The 18,665-nt window shown below is 42.7% G+C and overlaps 1 protein-coding gene across 1 annotated transcript in view; it reads right to left on the bottom strand.

Annotated features, from left to right (window-relative positions):
* Positions 1-18,414, bottom strand: part of CCND2 (cyclin D2) — an 82,459-nt gene extending 64,045 nt beyond the window's left edge. Inside the window, exons 1-3 of the mRNA XM_040345177.1 lie at positions 17,937-18,414; positions 15,178-15,393; positions 4,576-4,735 (exon numbers count right to left, since the gene is read on the bottom strand). Coding sequence (XP_040201111.1) covers positions 4,576-4,735; positions 15,178-15,393; positions 17,937-18,131 — 571 coding nt within the window. The 5' untranslated portion in view covers positions 18,132-18,414. The remainder of the gene's footprint in view (positions 1-4,575; positions 4,736-15,177; positions 15,394-17,936) is intronic.
* Between the last annotated feature and the right edge of the window lie 251 nt (positions 18,415-18,665).

Here is an 18,665-nt window from a genome sequence, read left to right as displayed (position 1 = left end):
CAACCCTACGAAGCAATCTTACCCAGCTGGCCACAAATGTGAGGAGAATATCCCAACTGACCCTTTACATAAGAGACATTCTTCCCACTGACCACCAATGAACAGGGCATATTTCCCACTGACCCTACATGCGAGGAACATTCTCCCTGCTGACCCCTTATGTAAGGGACGTGACCACCATTGTATGGGCCAGGGGTCTCCAAACTTTCTAAAAAAAGGGACACTTTTTATGTCCTTCAGACTTTAGGAAGGCCGGACTGTGCCCAGTGGGAGTAAACAATGCCCGACCTTTGGTATTAGGGGGAGAAATAGTTGGCGTCAGTGGGAGGATTAGTGCTCCATTATTGTTTTCAGTGGAAGGAATTATGCCCCATTGTTGGTGTCAGTCAAAGGAATACTGACATTTTCTAACCGACCACCAATTTAGGGAATTTTTTTTCTCCCTGCTGAACTCCTTAGTCAAGGGACACTCTCCACACTGGCCACCAATGTAAGGAACATTCGCTCAACTGACCATTAATGTATGATGAATTCTCCTCACTGACCACCAATGTATAATGGCATTCCTCCCAGTGATCGCCATTTTTATTACTGATGAAAACAATTTTACTGTACAGAGCAGACTGGGTGTCAAATATGCCTAGAATGCTATATTCCTAATTCTTTTAGGCCCCGTACACACGACCGAGTTTCTCGGCAGAATTCAGCCAGAAACTCGATCGGAGCGGTATTCTGCCAAGAAACCCGGTCGTGTGTACACTTTTGGCCGAGGAAACCGACGAGGATCTCGTCGGGCCAAATAGAGAACATGTTCTTTATTTCCTCGTTGTTCAATAGGAAATTTCGGCGGCTTCACAGGGAACTCGACGAGCAAAACAATGTGTTTTGCCCGTCGAGTTTCTCGGACGTGTGTACGGGGCCTAAGTTATGCTTATAGCTCAACTTACCGTTAACAATAATGCTGTAGATACGGTATTTATCAGCAGGGTTACCCTGAGACCTGAAAGTTGTTTTGAGGGTTCCTCTGAGTTAAAAATATTAAGAAAGGATTGTTAACGTGGATGTCACAATGTAGAGAATAAGATTTCCTATCATCTGTGCCCAGTCTTGCCACACAGAGTTAATCCAGCTCTGAGCAATCCTCTTTTATTGTTCAGTGAAAATTAACAGACTTCCAGATAAAAACCTAAAAGTCCTTTCCGTCCCCTTGCTTTGAGTGACAGGGATTTTTACATATCTCGTGCACTAGCTTGGACACATGCACATTCCTGGACGTTTATCATAATATGGGGGGTGATCCACAGTTCATTGTGAGAGGTAATGTATGTCACTCGAAGCAAGGGGACGGAAAGGACTTTTTATTTAGGCAGGTTTTTATCTGGAAGTCTGTTAAATCCGTCCCTTTCAGACTCGCACGAGCATCAGGAGCGTGTGGCACAGTGTCGGCTATTATGCGCAGGCGCCATCTACAGCTGATCTTAAATTACGATATTCAGAAGCTCAGGGCGGCCATTATTCGACAGGTGGCATTTCTCATCAGAACACCGGCAAATGCCACCGATTTAACATGTCAAATCGCAGCAGTGTGAACCAGGGCTTAAGGAATGCTATCCTGGGCCGTTTGCTCCTGATTTCCTGAATGACTCCCCCTCACTCCATCACCGTACTGTAGGGGAAAATGTTCTGTAGTTCACAGAGGTGAAGTGAGAACAACATTGCTTGGGATTTCCGTTATGCACCAGCAGAGTGCACAGAAACTTGCAAGCTCACTGGATTTCGAGCAGGATCAACGGGTATTAATGCACTCATCAAACAGATAGAACACTTTCAGTGGTACATTTAACAAACCAGAAAGAAGAAAATAAGAGAATATCTTTGCAAGGGTTTACATAAACGGCTTCATTATATTCCTATGTAACCATGCAGCCAACAGGATCACAGATTAAAGAAGACATTTGTCGGCCGCAGTGTTCGTGTGCTTCATTTTGGCTATGCAACAATGTTACAAACATTTATGATGCAGGGATAAGCTTTTTGCATATCATCTCACCAATGTGTCTTTTAAAAACCTTGCTCTCATTACTGAATTGTAATTATAGCCACATATGTAGTCAGACTTATTTGCTCAATATGCAGGTTCTGCGTTATGATGAATAGTATGACTCAACAAATATGACACCATACCTATGCTTTGCGTATAAATGTAATTTGGGTAGGGTCAGTCTGGTAAAGAAACTACAGTCCATCTGTATGTCTAATTGATCTTATCTTGTCAGTTTTTTAGCAGGAATGCTGACCACATTCCATATTATACAGATAGCCAATAGAGATATAATCTGCAAGTTTGTAAATGAAATGCAGTCATGAATTATCCAGCAGTGAACATAGAAAAATTACTCCCAGGTGACATTACTACAAAAACTCAAAGATGCGTATTAGAAATACACGAGTTTGGTCATACATTATACAATCTTATTGTACAATTGTCCTATATATTTTCCTATAGATGGTCAAACCTAAACACTTTCTGTTTGTAAGCATTCCTACATAGTTGAAGATAAATCTCAAGGAAATTAACCACTTAAGACCCGGACCAATATGCTGGTCATTATGGCGGACACATCGGACACTTTTGACAAATTTTTGGGACCGTTGTCATTTTCACAGCGAAAGGTGCTATAAAAATGCACTGATTACTGTGAAAATTACAATGGCAGTGAAGAGGTTAGCCACTAGGGGGCGCTAAGAGGTTAAGTGTGATTCTTACTGTAGGGGGGCGTGGCTGGACGTGTGACGTCACTGATCGTCATTCCCTATAACAGGGAACAGACGATCAGTGACACTGGCACAGAGAAGAACGGGGAAGGTGTGTTTACAGCTCTCCCCGTTCTTCAGCTCCTGTGACCCAAACGCGGGACACCGGCGGCGATCAGGTCCCATGGGCGCGGTCACAGAGCTTCGGACTGGGTCGCGAGCATGCCGGCAGGGGCGCGAGCATGACCCACGGCTGGACTCTTAAAGGGCAACGTACCTGTACGTGCCTGTGCCCAGCCGTGCCATTCTGCCCATGTATATCGGCGTTAGGCGGTCCTTAAGTGGTTAAAAAACAAAATTGTATAATGTTTGGCCAGCTTAACACTAAATGATTCCCTTTAGAGTATAATTTAAGGCAACAAAAAAAAAACATTCTTTGGATAGAGTGGTAAGGGGGTAGAACATCTAAAGCCTCGTATACATGACCGTTTTTCCCGGCAGGAAAACTGCCAGGAGAGCATTTGACTGGGAATCCCGGCTGTGTGTATGCTCCCTAGCAGTTTTCCCGACAGGAAAACTGCCCAGGGAAAATAGAAAACTCGCTCTCTATTTTCCCCTTCGGGATTCCCGGCAGTGTTTCCTGCTGTTTCCATCTGTATGCTTACCTGTTCCATTGGAAACCCGTGCATGCTCGATAAGAGTTTGACGCATGCGCAGTAGCATACAAGTTTAGTGTGGGCTGTAGCAAGATGGCGGCGATGACATCGAATGTGACGATGACGTCACCGCGTTCTTGCCGTTCAAAAAAACGGAGGTTCTTTTGAATGCCCGTCTGTATGCACGGCAAGCTTGCCAGGAATCCCGTCAGGAAAACCAACGTTTTTTTCCTGACGGGTTTCCCGGCCGTGTATAAAGGGCTTGACAGTTTTTTGTATTGCTATCTTTGTCCTTGTTAGGGAGATTTACCCCAATAGTTCTTATCACCAGTGTCACTGGAAATTAAGCGAAATCTTTAAATTTTGCGTTGCCATCAGAACAGGAATAGAGGGCAAACCATCCAGTGGTGACACTTGTTCCCATAACATTCCCTCACAATGGAAAGATATCCTCACACTTCCTGTTGAGTATACAGGACAGGAAGTAAAGGGAAATCTCACAAATTACATACAGATTCCTTTAGTTCAGGGGTCTCAAACTGGCCGCCCCCTCCAGCTGTTGCAAAACTACAAGTCCCATGAGGCATTGCAAGGCTGACAGTTACAAGCATGACTCCCACAGGCACCCACAGGCACAGGGAAGATAGGATTTGTCGTTTCTCAACAGCTGGAGGGACGCCAAATTGAGACCCCTGCTTTAGATATACTTTAAAGGTGATATTTTCACAAGCAGTGCTATGCAGTGCAGACATATCCAGAACATAACCAGGACCTGGACTTCCACTGCAGCAGAAGCTCAGCTTGTTTAGGAATAAAGCCTCAGCCAATAAGGCCTCAGCTTGATTTGCCAATGATGGAAGAGAAGCACTCTCTGTCCTGCTTATAACACATCTGCCATGCAGCAATGACCAAAATGCTCTTGTGATGTTCTTCTGTCTGTCATTTCTAGTCTTCACGTGCAGGGGAATGCAAGAGGCCAATAAAAAATCACATTCAGGTACTGCGAATTGCATATAAAATTACACGCAGTTATTATTTTTAATAATTGTGCATGCCCGGCAGTAACATTTGGGTTGAAATAGAATATATGTAGAAAATACATTATGTTGTAGCAAAAAAAAAAATCTGAATAGACCAATGCCATATATAAAGGGATGGGACCCACCTGTGGCACAGAGTGCAATAAAGGTCTGTGCATGCTTTCGGACCATAAGCAACTTTTCTTTAGGTAAAGGCAGCTTCCGTAATATGTGTTCAAGAAAGTCATGTGGTGTCACAGCAGCAAGGTTCCACTTCAATTTTCCTAAGACCACCAGTTCCCATTCCTAGAAACAAAGCCAACACAAAGCGGAGTCTTTTATCCAGTCATAACTTACATGCATGTCAATAGTCATTATTGAGTATTAGTACTAAGTTAATTCATCTGATGACAGATAACATATGCTAGATTTTCTAAAAATGTTTGGGACTAATACAATTGTTTTAATGTATTTATGTAAAGCCAAAACTTTTGTTTTACAAAGAGTCAACGCTAGGATAACATCCAGCATTTTTTTGGAAGTCTCCAATGGCTTTACTGGCCTACAAAGTACTTAACCTGCAGGTTGTAGCTCCCTCACCAGCAAGAGATGATATTGGAATTTGAACATAAGTCTTTCAGGAAGTATCCCAGGTTATACTGGCCTTCAAAGTCCTTAACCTGAAGCCTCGTACACACGACCGAGGAACTCGACGGGCGAAACACATAGTTTTCCTCGTCGAGTTCCTTGTCAGGCTGTCGAGGAACTCGACAAGCCAATTTTCTCCATTCCCGTCAAGGAAATAGAGAACATGCTCTCTTTTTGGCTCGTCGAGTTTCTTGACAGTTTCCTCGACGGAAATGTACACACGACCGGTTTCCTCGGCAAAAAAATATCTCCCATCAAGTTTCTTGCTGGTTTTTGCCGAGAAACTCGGTCGTGTGTACCTAAGAGTTTCAGCCCTTCACCGGTGAGAGTCAACATGGGTTTTATAACCCATATCTTTGGAGAGGCTTTCCATGGCTATAGTGGCCTTAAGTGTCCTTCATCTGCAGGTTGCAGCTCCTTTACCCACGAAAATCAACATAGAACCAATGCCGTTCACGTCTCCCCAGGCTATACTAGCTTTCAGAGTCCCTAATTTGCAAGTAGTAACCCCATTCACCAGTGAGAGTCAACATTGGGAATAAAATCAATGTCTTTGCAGATGTCCCCTGTTGCTGTACTGGCCTTCAGAGTGATTACTTACAATTTGTGGCCCCTTCACCAACAAAAACCAACATTGAGATTAGAACCCATGTCTGTCAGAAACTCTTCCATGGCTCTACTGTCTTTCTTTCAGAGTAGATAATGAGGGTTATTTACTAAAACTGGAGAGTGAAAAATCTGGTGCATCTGTGCATGGTAGCCAATCAGCTTCTAACTTAAGAGTTTTCAGTTGAGCTCTGCCAATAAAAACTGGAACCTGATTTTGCACACTCCAGTTTTAGTAAATCTCCCCCAAAGTGTTTGTACACCAAAAACCTTTTCCTTTAGATTTGGGTAAACGAAGGAAAGCTTATGTTCACAGAACTCATCAGGTTTTACTGCTTTCAGGGGCTCAGTTAGAGTTTCCCCCTCATTTTCTGTTCTACGGACAATCTTTTACCAGACAGGAAGCTTGAGAAAATCTGCAACAGGGAAAAAGCTAGCAAAAAAAAAAGCTAGCACTCCCCTACTTAACTTCTGTGTGTTGTTGTTGGGAGATTTCCCCTCATTCCTGTTCTGGAGACAATTTTGTTTACGAGACAAGAGGGAAAGGATTCTCTCCAACAGAGCCTCCATTGGCAGTAAAACCTGACTAATCGTACCCCGATTTATCCAAAACTACAAATGTTTTGGGTATAGATATAATTTACACTGTCTATGTCTTTCAGAAAGTCTCATTGCATTGGCAATGGTACTTAATATGTAGACTGCAACTGTGTCACCAAACCTATTTTTTTCTAAAGTCTTGGATAGAGCAGGGGATGGCCCTTGTAAGTTTGCCCCTCACCACCTTGTTCCTGTAACAACTGTAAAATATTGGATTTCCCATCACACCACATCTGTACCAAGGACAATGGTCCCCATGACAAAAAGAGGGGGTAATTCTCCCCAGCAGGGGCACATAAAGCAATAAAAATGGGTTCCAACACCTCTTTGCTTAATTGAAATGTAAAAAAAAATGGCTGTGCCAAAATCTAAACACTTCAACGTGATTATGACTGTCCACATCAACACAAGCAATAAACTGACATATGCAGGCCGCTGTCATTTTAGGAAAATATCTTGCTTGCTAAGTCTCAGGCCTCGTACACACGACCAAGTTTCTCGGCATAAACCAGCAAGAAACTTGCTGGGAGATATTTTTTTGCCGAGGAAACCGGACGTGTGTACATTTTTCGTCAAGGAAACTGTCGAGAAACTCGACGAGCCAAAAAGAGAGCAAGTTCTCTATTTCCTTGACGAGAATGGAGAAAATTGGCTTGTCGAGTTTCTCGACAGCCTAACAAGGAACTCGACGAGGAAAACGATGTGTTTCGCCCGTCGAGTTCCTCGGTCGTGTGTACGAGGCTTAAGATTTAGTCTTTCACACTCCAGCAAGCTTCACCTCACCTCCTCTCTGTGGCACTCCAAGCTGTAGTTGGTCCCTCACTGTCCCACATACAATGCAGGGCTATTAATCCCACATTATGTGATATCAGCGTACGACTACAGGCCAAAGTGCTGAAGAGAAGTGGCTTCAGAGGGGCCGTCACACAGCATGGAGGAAGCCTGTTGAAGCAATGAACTAGGTACGGTAAGTACAGCTTATTCCTCTTCACCTAGACCTAACAAGCATTAAACCCTTGCAGTGCGGGGGGCAATGCAAGGGTGTTTTCTGTGTAAGTGATTACATCAAGCTAACTGCTGCTACTGCAGTTGTGAGCTTAATCCTGGCTTTAAGAGGTAAAAGTGATTAGGCAGCTCTAGATCGATCACTTTTACAGGACTCTCAAAGAGACGCACAACCCACCCCCAACCGCCGTGGTTCCTGGACTCTCCCATTCTACTGGAGAGCCCAGGATACTAGAAACAACTTCCCTGGTTAAAGCAGGAGGAACATCTATTCCCTGATTCCTCCTGCAACTAATGGCCATGAAAGGAACGTGTATTATGTGACTTCTGGGGTCACAGCTGTCATTTCCCAGCTAGTGGAGCCAAGGATGGAGCTATTCCAGCATGATCTGTACTAGAATAATGTCATCAGAGGACAGGGGAAAGATTGGGGTCTAACAGACGTGGCACCCGCCCATGCCATCATGCCTATGCTTGTTAGCTCCCTTGTGATGGCAATAAAGTAAAAAAAAAAAAAAGATTATCATCCTCAAACATACCCCATATAAAAAGGTCACCAAAAGGGGAGCACATGTATGTAACATTAATTGAATCACATGTGAGGTATTGTTGCAAACGGAGTGAGATCAATAATTCTAGGGTCATAATTCATGGCTAACTGTAAACTGAAAACCTGTGAGGCCTCGTACACACGACCGAGGAACTCGACGGGCGAAACACATCATTTTGCTTGTCGAGTTCCTTGTTAGGCTGTCGAGAAACTCGACAAGCCAATTTTCTCCATTCCCGTCGAGGAAAAAGAGAACATGCTCTCTTTTTGGCTCGTCGAGTTCCTCAACAGTTTCCTTGTCGAAAAATGTACACACGACCGGTTTCCTCTGCAAAAAAAACAAAAACAGCAAGTTTCTTGCTGGTTTTGTACGAGGCCTCAGGGTCCATTCACACCAGCCGCTGCACTGAATTGCAACGGCTAGTGTGCGGTGCCATCCTGCCGAGCCAGCAGTGTTATTGTGCCAATACCACTGTTCACTCTTTTTTTTTTTTGTTTATTGAAATGTCACACAGTTTAACTGGGTGTACTGTGCACACCTTCCTTACCATCACAGTAGTAAGAACCAACCAGACTGGAGCCAAAGCATTTTGCCTTGTTTTTCCGCTGGTGGTGCTGTCGGACTGTGCTGGAATAGCCACCCAACGCAGTCCCACTGCGCCTGGTATGAATGGACCCTAGGATCTAAAGTGGCCTAATTTTGGGTACCATCATTTTATGGGATTCCACTGGTGTGCACAATTTTAAGAATTGACATGTTTGGTATCTATTTACTCATCGCAACCCCATCTCTTATATTTTACCAACAAAAATTAGATATAATATTGTGTTTGCTTGCACTGAAATTAATTTTAGTGGATTTTTTGCCTGAAAATATGCGTTTTATAAATAACTGTGCAAAGTTTATGCAACATAAAAAATTGCAACTACAACCATTTTATTCTCCAGGGTCTCTCCTTTTAGAACATATATATACTTTTTGGGGGGGTTACAATAATGTCTAGAGAGAAAATGCTGATTTTAACAAAAAAATTGTAAATAAAAAAAAATTTGCCCCGGTATACCCCGGTGTTTAAGGAATATCTGTAATAGCCCGATATCGATTTATACTCCCATTGCAGCTTGGGAAACTGAAAGGGAAGGCTCTTATATGTTTTTTTTTTTTTAACAGACTGATAAACGAGGTCCAATCAGCTTCCAGCTGATATGGCAGCAGTTGAGTCGCCATAGGTTACTGCGCTTTTCACGTCTTCATTACTATTTGAATTGCAATCTTCTTTGCGCAGGTGTGAAAATAAAAGCAAACAGCCAATTGGTTGCTATGGGCAACAGCAACACTTTTCCTCTAAAACTTGAGGCTGGATTTAAACGTCTGCATTTTACTAATGTATGTGTGTTGTGGTACATGCAACCATGTGTTGCATTAAAGCAGCCCATTAAAATGAATCTTAATACAATATGGACGTTAACATGTGTGTGTTAAGGCACAGCAACGGTGTGCACTCAGCTTAAAAGAAGGCTCCAGATCTATCAAACTGATCCTGCTTTTACTAGTGACTCAACCTGGAACAAGCATGCCAGACAAAAGTATTAATACTTCACTGGCTGCACACTTGTTCCCAGACAACAATTTTACTTCCTGACCATCTTTTGCTACATAGTGAAAATTAGAATGACGGCCTGTCATGGGACTTGTAGCACAACAATAGATGAAGACAAGTAATAGACCAGACATAGTAGGCCTTAAAGGGGTTGTAAAGGTACAATTATTTTCCCTAAATAGCTTCCTTTACCTTAGTGCAGTCCTCCTTCACTTACCTCATCCTTCCATTTTACATTTAAATGTTCTTATTTCTTCTGAGAAATCCTCACTTCCTGTTCTTCTGTCTCTAACTACACACAGTAATGCAAGGCTTTCTCCCTGGTGTGGAGTGTCATGCTTGCCCCCTCCCTTGGACTACAGGAGAGTCAGGACGCCCACTAACACACAGCTCCTTTCTTTATCTGCGACGTCCTGACTCTCCTGTAGTCCAAGGGACGGGGCAAGCATGACATTCCACACCAGGGATAAATCCTTGCATTACAGTGTTGAGTTACAGACAGAAGAACAGGAAGTGAGGATTTCTCAGAAGAAATAAGGACATTTAATAGCAAAATCGAAGGATGAGGTAAGTGAAGGCGGACGGCCCTGAGGTAAAGGAAGCTATTTAGGAAAAAAAAATGTACCTTTACAACCCCTTTAAGGTAGGAGAAATAGTAGCTCATGGCAAGCAAACACGTTCTTAGTAGTACACATCAACCAATCAGAATTCATCTTTCACTACTCGGACTGCACAGAACTGAAACTGCTTGCTATGGTTTGCTGCACCTTGTACATTCACATTATATATATATATATATATATATATATATATATATATATATACACACAGTATGTGCATATGCATTATATATATTTAACAATTAAGATCACTCTAAAACAGGGGTAGGCAACCCCGACCCTCCAGCTGTTTTGAAACCAGTCCCATGAGACATTGCAAGACCCTGACAATCACTCCTAGAGGCAGAGGCATGATGGGATTTGTAGTTTCACCACAGCTGGTGGGCCAAGGTTTCTACCCCTGCTCTAGAACATCAGTCAGGGGTTGCTAGAAAAAAACTGCAATGAGCAGATGTGCATGTACTCATAAGGGACCCCGTCCACCAGAACAGACAACAGCTTTAAAAGGGGATTTTACAAGTCAGAATGCACTCTGTACATATATGAGTAGCTGTTGTTACATATACAATAAACTTCACAGTAAACAGAAAATTGCTCTCTTGCACACAACAAAAGATAGCACAAAATTATCACTCTGTCGGGTGATATTTACTAAGGCAGTTCAAAGAGCAAAGATGATGTGCAGATTCCAGTAACTCGCGCACCAAGTGTGGACAATGACTCCGGAATTCAAAGCCAGTCAATCCAACCTATTAGTCAACAGGTCATTTTAGACCCGGTTCACACTGATGCGAGTTCATAACGAATGTGATGCGTCAAAAACATTCTAAATTCGCATGTCATCCATAAAGTCATGGTTTTCAAAGACGGTCCTTCACATACATGCGTTGTGATTCCTCTACAAATGCGACGCGATAAAAAAAAGGGTCTTGTGCGAGTTTACAGCGGTGCGTTGCAAATTTAGTCTCCATAAACATCAATGTAAATCGTTCTGGAATCGCATAAATGGTTCACATATATAAAAAGAAAAATTGCGCTAACCAAAAAAAATTATATAAGAAAATGAACCTTAGAAGGCTGCAGTCACGTGTAATAACACAAATGTAAACAGAAGAAAGAAAGACTGCGCCAACATAAATTGTGAACAACCAAGTCCATATCAAAAAAATGTCCAATAATTTTAAATATGCCTCAGATATATGAATCGGGACGGACAATACCCTGGTGCACTTGTTGACTGTATGAACCACCACCACATGGACTGCAGCTTACCAGATGGCAGATAAGTATCAGCAATAAAAGAAATCCACGGCAAGATGAACCCAGGTAGATGGAGCCACCGCACAGGGTCTGAAATCCTCAGTTTAGGAAGATAGCGAAGCCGTATCAAGCAGCCATTCCACAAACCATATGTAATAAAGGAGACCGGATCATAGCGCAGTAACGTACAAACTCGGGTTTAATAAAAGTATAAAACCTACTTACAAACATCAGTGTAAATCAGGCAGATAAAAACAGGTGCCGGCCAGCATAACAGGAGCCCTTCCTCCTAACGTAGAATGCGGTGACGTCACTGCACGCCGTTCCAGACGCGTTTCGTCATATGTCTGACGTTTTCAATGGTTCACATATGTGCGAATTCCACCACACTACTCTCCACAAAAACCAGGAAGTACACAGGAACCTTTTTTTTTTTTTTTTTTTACTTTATGATTCCATTGGCTAGTACATTAATAGCAGCTATGTCCAACTCCTGAAATTTGCGGTAAAATCGCGGTAGATTTGTGTTAATTCGCACCTCACACAGGACAAAAAAAACGGAACAAATTCACAGCGCAGCAGTGTGGACCGAGCCCTAAAGAGAACCAGTTGTGTTCTCACTACCCTGTTAAGTACACAGCGCCTAGTGTGCAACGCTCCAGCGAAGACTTGCTTTAGTCGTGACAGACCTGCAAATTAGCATGTCTTCACGTCGGTCCTATGCTCCTTTTGAAACTGTAAAGTTGAATGCATGCAGCTTCACTGCCAATGGCCTCGGCATCCCAGGAAAAAGATGAGAAGAAGAATTTGCAGACATGCAGATAAGACTTCACAGTGCCCAAAGCAGGCGAAGGTGGCACAAGCATTGAGCTTTCCCAAGGTAGATGACATACTAGGTGCTGTGTGTTTCACAGGTTTAGTGAAAATGTGACCAGTTCTCTTTAAGAAGTCAAGAAAGCTATTTACAAATGACTCTTTGGAGGTAATTTACTAAAACTAGAGTGTGCAAAATCTGCCGCAGCGCTACATAGAAACCAATCAGCTTCCAGTTTTTATTGTTAAAGCTTAAGTGAACAAGCTGATTGGCTACCATGCACAGCTGCACCAGATTCTGAGCGCTCCAGTTTTAGTAAATCCCCCCCCATTGCCTTAATGAATAATCCATTTAATACAGTGTATGTATAATTAGAAAAATTCTCCCTACCCACACTATGAATATTTCATGCTCCACAGTTCCTGTCTCAGATCAGACCCCATTGCCTCCATGGTGCAAATCTCTGTCTAAAAGAACTATGTCCAAAAAGGCTGCTTCTCCTGTTTCTCCATTTTGAGTTGACGGTAGAGGTCTTCTTGAAAGTACATCTGTCACCGGGTGTAAGTAGCAATTATGATACAACAGGTGTAACTGGCCTCATGTGCCAAAGATGTTCATCCCATCCATGAATATAGCCATCAGCATAATGGGTTATACAAATCCAAGGTTACAATGATATGTAAATCACGACTTGTTCACCAGCATGAGTCGAGGGATGGCCCGCCCCTCACACCTCCCCCTAGTAATTACTAGTAGTAACCTCTGGGAGGATTCTTTCTTTTCGTTTGAGATTTGCACAACAGTATGCCGTGACATTTTGGGGCCCCTGAGGAGCTGTGGGGAGGTACACATGGGTTCCGGCTTTGTATGCTATGCATTCAGCCAGTTTAGCTACCTGTGCCTGATGACAAGTACACTTTACAGTGTGACTGAACCCAGGACCCTGCATTGCCTATATCTGATCTCCCATAGTACACAGAACATGAAAATGCAATTATTTTAGTAAATATAAACTGCTAAATACCTTTTCTCATCAGCAGTTAGAGTACTCTTGTGACTTCTATCAGTGTCCAGCCAAGCACTGGTTAAAGCTTGTAGGAGATCTTTTCTGACTGTCTTGAGAATGAGACTACAAGACCCCTGGCCCTCTATCTGGACAGTGCTGATTGGCCCTGTAATGATCACATGCGAATGAGACTACAAGACCCCTGGCCCTCTGTCTGGACAGTGCTGATTGGCCCTGTAATGATCACATGCAAATGAGACTACAAGACCCCTGGCCCTCTGTCTGGACAGTGCTGATTGGCCCTGTACTGATCACATGCATCCTCACACGGAAAAAAAAAACTCTCTAGCAATACACACCAAACTGAGCTTGTGCAGCCTGACTCCATAGACTCTGTGTTATCAGGAAATAATTAGGGGACAGTCGAAGAAGGGAAAGATCAGAGAAGCTAGGGTTTTGACCCTTTTCCCACAATGCAGGGGATTAACACCTTAGGTTCCCTTTTTACACAATGCGGAGGATTAACCCCTTAGGTGCCACAGTGAGTATAACAAGCATGCTTCAAAGCATACACAGAGTGATTTTACTGTTGTGGCTTTAGTAACACTTTAAGCACTGCATTACACTCATCAGGCAAATAACGGAAGCAACATGTATTACATATAACTAGGAGTTAAAGGGATAACAGGACCCAAGAAAATCTTATGAAAAAAGTATCTTCATCCATATAAAGCCTAATATTAGATCCAGCCACACTACATATCCAGTTGGCTATTTTTGTTTCAAGCATTTACTGCAAAACTTGCTAGGTCTTAGGTATCTGAAATATGGAAGACACACACACACACACACACACATAGCCTTAACAAAGTAGTGCCAATAGATGTGCAGCATCGCATAACAGCCATTTAAAAAAACGTATCTGTTGTAGGACAACTCTGATAATATCAGTTTGCACCTGACTGCTTACTGCTATTAGAACTTAAACAGAATTCCAATCCTCCCAATGCCTCAAACATCCACACCTGTGTAAAAACCTAAAAATATTTGGATCTATGTGTGGACACTTATTATGTCAAAGTCACGAACCACAAAAAGTAAATACTAGATACACACCAGCTCATTTCTCATCAGTGTGAGTTAAGAAAGTCCCTTTTTCTTCATACAAATCATAAGTTGTATTTGTGTAGAGGATAGCTGTTTGCTTATTAAATAGGCCGGTACTGAAAAATGCTTAGCAGTGCTGCATAGTTACTGTGCTTTGCTGATCCACTTATCTTATTTAAAGTGTTGCAGACAATGCCTGTCTACTTTAAAAAAAAAAAAAAAAAGGTTTCTGTGCAGCCCCCAATAACGTGAAACAACCACAATGCCCCTGATAACCAGAGACCATTTGACTTGGGCTGCTTATTATTTAGGTGGAGAGCTTAGAGAGCGCTCAGAAGCAGGGTTGCTTTTGTTCATGTCACAAAGCGCAAGGATTTTTCTTTTTAAATAAATGCTTTGATGAAGTCTTACATAAATTAATTAATATACATCCCACTAGGTTCTGGATAGCTGCCATATTGTCTCTGCCACTAGGTGGCAGAAGATACCAGACAAGCGTCAGATGAGCCCAATGCCATATGAAATAAAACTGCTTTCACCTTCAAGTTTTATCTATATAAACACATATATCAAAGTGGTATATAGGAAGAACTTAAAGAGTTTGCATGTTAAAAAAAATGATGTCTGTAAAAAAGTCACTCTTTTTTCCCCCAGGAATAATAATAAAAAAAAAATACTGTATACACATCATCTATTATAAATACATACCTAAAAAAAAGAGACATATGAACATATGTTTTGTGCTAGAATATTTAGGAAAAAAAATCATAATCCCAAGCAATCAAGGCTTTAAAAAATAATGCTTAAAGGGCTGACCCTGAGTATGATATGAAAGTTTCCTAGGGAGTTAAACCAGAAATACCTTTCCCATGGAAGGACAAAAAAAAAAAAATGCTGTACATATTTATTTTAGGTAACAGGGGCTGCTTACCAGCAGCTCTTGGGGTTTGATGGAATTGTCAGTATATATGCAAAGTTTTTCTGCGGTTAAAGGGATAGTCTCTTTCAGCTTGGAGGCGAGGAACATGCAGACCGCCCCCAGAAGCTGCAAATGGCACTTTCTGGTGGGAATCACAGCTAAAAATCTATCCAAATAGTTCATTGCCAAGGGGAAAACTTCTTCTTCGCACTTCTGCTCTTCGCAGACCTATGGAAAAAAAAATGAACAGAAGGGGGCCAGGCAGTATAGATGGGGAGGGAGAAGGGGGGGGTACAAGAAAGGCAAAGAAAGTATTGAAAGGGGCAAATTGCATGCCAAGAATATAAGGGGAAAAGAAGATAACATAAAACAATTTGTACAGAAAACAAGGTATAAAAAAGCATGCAAAAATAAAGAAGAAAGATAAAGCAAAACATGGAATAATAACAAAACAATATGGAGAAGTGGTATGAAAGAATCAAAAGGTAATTGTGTTAGAGGTTAAAAGAATAATGATATCATTTAAAGCCATAGAGGTTAGAAAAGGTGAAATGTTGAAGAAAATAAACAAATAAGACCATATGTTAAACAATAATAACAGAATAATATATAAATAAAATAAATATATAATAAAGCAACAAAAAAGTTACAACATGGAAGCAAGGATGCAAAGCATGAGCAGACATGTGAGTTAAAAACAAGTTCATTAACATGGAAATATAGAAAGGTGTTATGGAACAAACATTGGGGAGATTAGAGGCAAAATAGAGGAATAATATAGAAGTAAATGGTTAAAGAAAAAAAACAAACAAACAGGACAAAGTATCCAAATAGCAAAGTATGCAGGTAGAAAAGCAAGATGGAGGATAACATGCAGAAGCATGAGTAGGGAAATTATAAAGTTAATATGGGCAAAGGTGAAACAGCAATGGGGTAACATGTACAAGGACAAGAAGGCAAACATATAACAGTTTATAAAAATAAAGCAGAAAAGTAAGTGTAAAGGTAATCAAATGAAGTAAATAGGTGGAAAAAGACAGACAAGGAACATGACAAGTATAAGGAGACAACATGGAGGCAAGCACAGAAAGGGCATCAGGGAAAGTAAAAAAAGAATATAAAATAAATATACAAAAGGCAGTAGAAACATGACAAAATAAGGGAGGAAAGTGAGTTTTAAAGGGTCAGAATGACAAAATATGGAGAAGAAAGTGGTAGGAATGGGGGGTGAAAGAAGAGCAAGAAAGGGAAAGAGGGAGAGAGAAAGGGAGGGGACATGGTTAAATATTGCATTGAATATGGCAGAAAATCAGACAAATGTTTAATATAAAAGTTTCTAACATGTAACATTATGATGTGCCCAGGCTGGGTTTCACCTTCACAGACCCCCTTTGCTCCATGGCAAAGGCGAAAGAGAGAGAGACACACATTTCAGGTCACACTCCACCCCAGCCATTGGGACAAATTCTGACTTCGTCATTTTTTCAAAAAATATTTAAAAATACTTAAAAAATGCCTAGACGGCCGCTTTTTGCGGGGGAGGGAAGATCAGACCCCCCTGCATCTTTACCGACAATTGTGGGAACTGGGGGGGCAGGTTTTGGGGGGTAAAAGCCTCGGTGAAAGCAAGGGGGGGGGGCAGGAGGTCCCAGGGTTGCAGGAGAGCATGGCTGCTATGGAAGGAAGGAAGGAGGAGGAGGAGGGGGGGTTGTTGGGATGGGGCTGGGGTGCTGCATGGGGGTCTGCTACTAAATCAGCGGTGCCCCCCTCTTTTTTTAATTAAGGGGTTCAATCCAAGATCACCCCAAAACCAGCCGGATTCATTAACTCACGGCCATACACCAGCAATGCACGCTATTCACAGACCAGATGCCATCTACTGAAGGATCGGGCCACCCACAATCTCAGGCACCCCAATCTACACCGATCAAACTCACAGCCCCCCTTCACCCAATCTGTATTGATTTTTTATTAAAGCCCCCGGCGGCCCTTTAATTAAAAGAGGAGCATGAATGAACTCTTTAGGGTGATCTGGCTGATCTTATACATTGCACCCCCCAAAAAAAGGGTAAGCCTAAGAAACTCAGCACACCTACATATGGAATAATGGAAGGGTTAAAAGTCACATTAGCAAATTAAGTCGCCCCCACTTAACGTGTACCCCAACCCCCCTTCCTTTATGGGGGGCAAGGAGTGACCCCCCATCTATTGAGACATCTCCCACGTTGTGCCCAGGAGCAGTTTAGAGCTGGTGGGGGTGAAACATGTCACAAAGAAGGCAATGCATGGGGAAGCCTGTGTGTGCATACGTGGACTAAGTAAAATGGGGACCTCTCTTTTCCCCAGCACCCCTTTAGTCCCTTCCTTGGACCCCCCAACAAGTTCGATCAGCTCCAGCCGATCGCTGCCAACAAAACTTTTTTTTTTTCCTGCTGCTGCAAAGAGTTTCATTAAACTGTGCAACACGTGTCCATGTCACCCTCCTGATTGCCAGCACACTATGACACCCTACAAAGGAGCACCCCCCGATCACAAGCCCCACAACACAGCCATTGATCCCAGCAGGCACAGAGAAGGGGGGGGGGGGGGGTTCTGCACAGAATGCCTTCCTTGTGTATGACAGCCCAGATCTGTATGTAGGGATCGCCATGTGGATCGATCCTGCATGCCACATACACATTGCAATCCTCCCATACATCTGCAGCAGGCTGTCAAACTGCAAACTTTTATTCTTTTTTTTTATTACTATCTGAAAAATGAAATGCACCAACCTCCAGCATCCAGGTGGCCACCATCCTCCGCATGAAGGGCTGGATGTCCTTCTGGACACACTTGAAGTAGGAACATTGGGGCAAATATCTCTCCTCCACGGTCAGCAGGTTGTGTAGGACCCGATCATCAAAGAGCAGCGTGGGGTCAGTCTGAGCCCTACGGACAGTCTCCAACTCACAGCATAGCAGCTCCATGCTGGCCGCCTCCTCCACGGCTTCTCACTAGCTGACAGTATTGGATCCACTTCCACGGGTGCAGAGAAGAGATTGGGGGAGATCTATTGTTTCCAGTGCACACCAGGCTCACACCAGTCTCCCCACTTTGCTCCCTGGCTGCACAGTGACGCAGCTTGCACTGGGGCTGGCCCAGGCACTTGGTGTTATTATGTAGAACAGCAGCTGGCCAGACTTTTTAAGTTTTTTTTTTCCTCCTCTCTCTCTCCACTCAGCAAGCAGGAGGCCCTAGTATAAGGGCACACATGACAGCTCTTACACTTTTTTTTCCCTTTTTAAACCCCGCCCCCTTCTGCCTTATAAAGAGAGAAAAAAAAAAAAAGTAATTAAGTCACTTTGTAGGTGCTATCAATTGCAAGCAGGAAAAGAACTCTTCTTGGGAGTTGCTTTGCCTTGCAAGGGGCAGGCTAGGTGGGAGGTAGAGAGAAAAAAGTTTTGAAAAGAAAGACGTTTAGCTGAGGGGTTTGGAGCAGTGGTGGCTGGTGCTCAGAATTT

Source organism: Rana temporaria, chromosome 3 (assembly GCF_905171775.1).
Source record: "Rana temporaria chromosome 3, aRanTem1.1, whole genome shotgun sequence".
Lineage (NCBI taxonomy): Eukaryota > Metazoa > Chordata > Amphibia > Anura > Ranidae > Rana > Rana temporaria.
The sequence above is the reverse complement of the archived record's forward strand: the minus strand, read 5'-3'. Positions and strand labels throughout refer to the sequence as shown.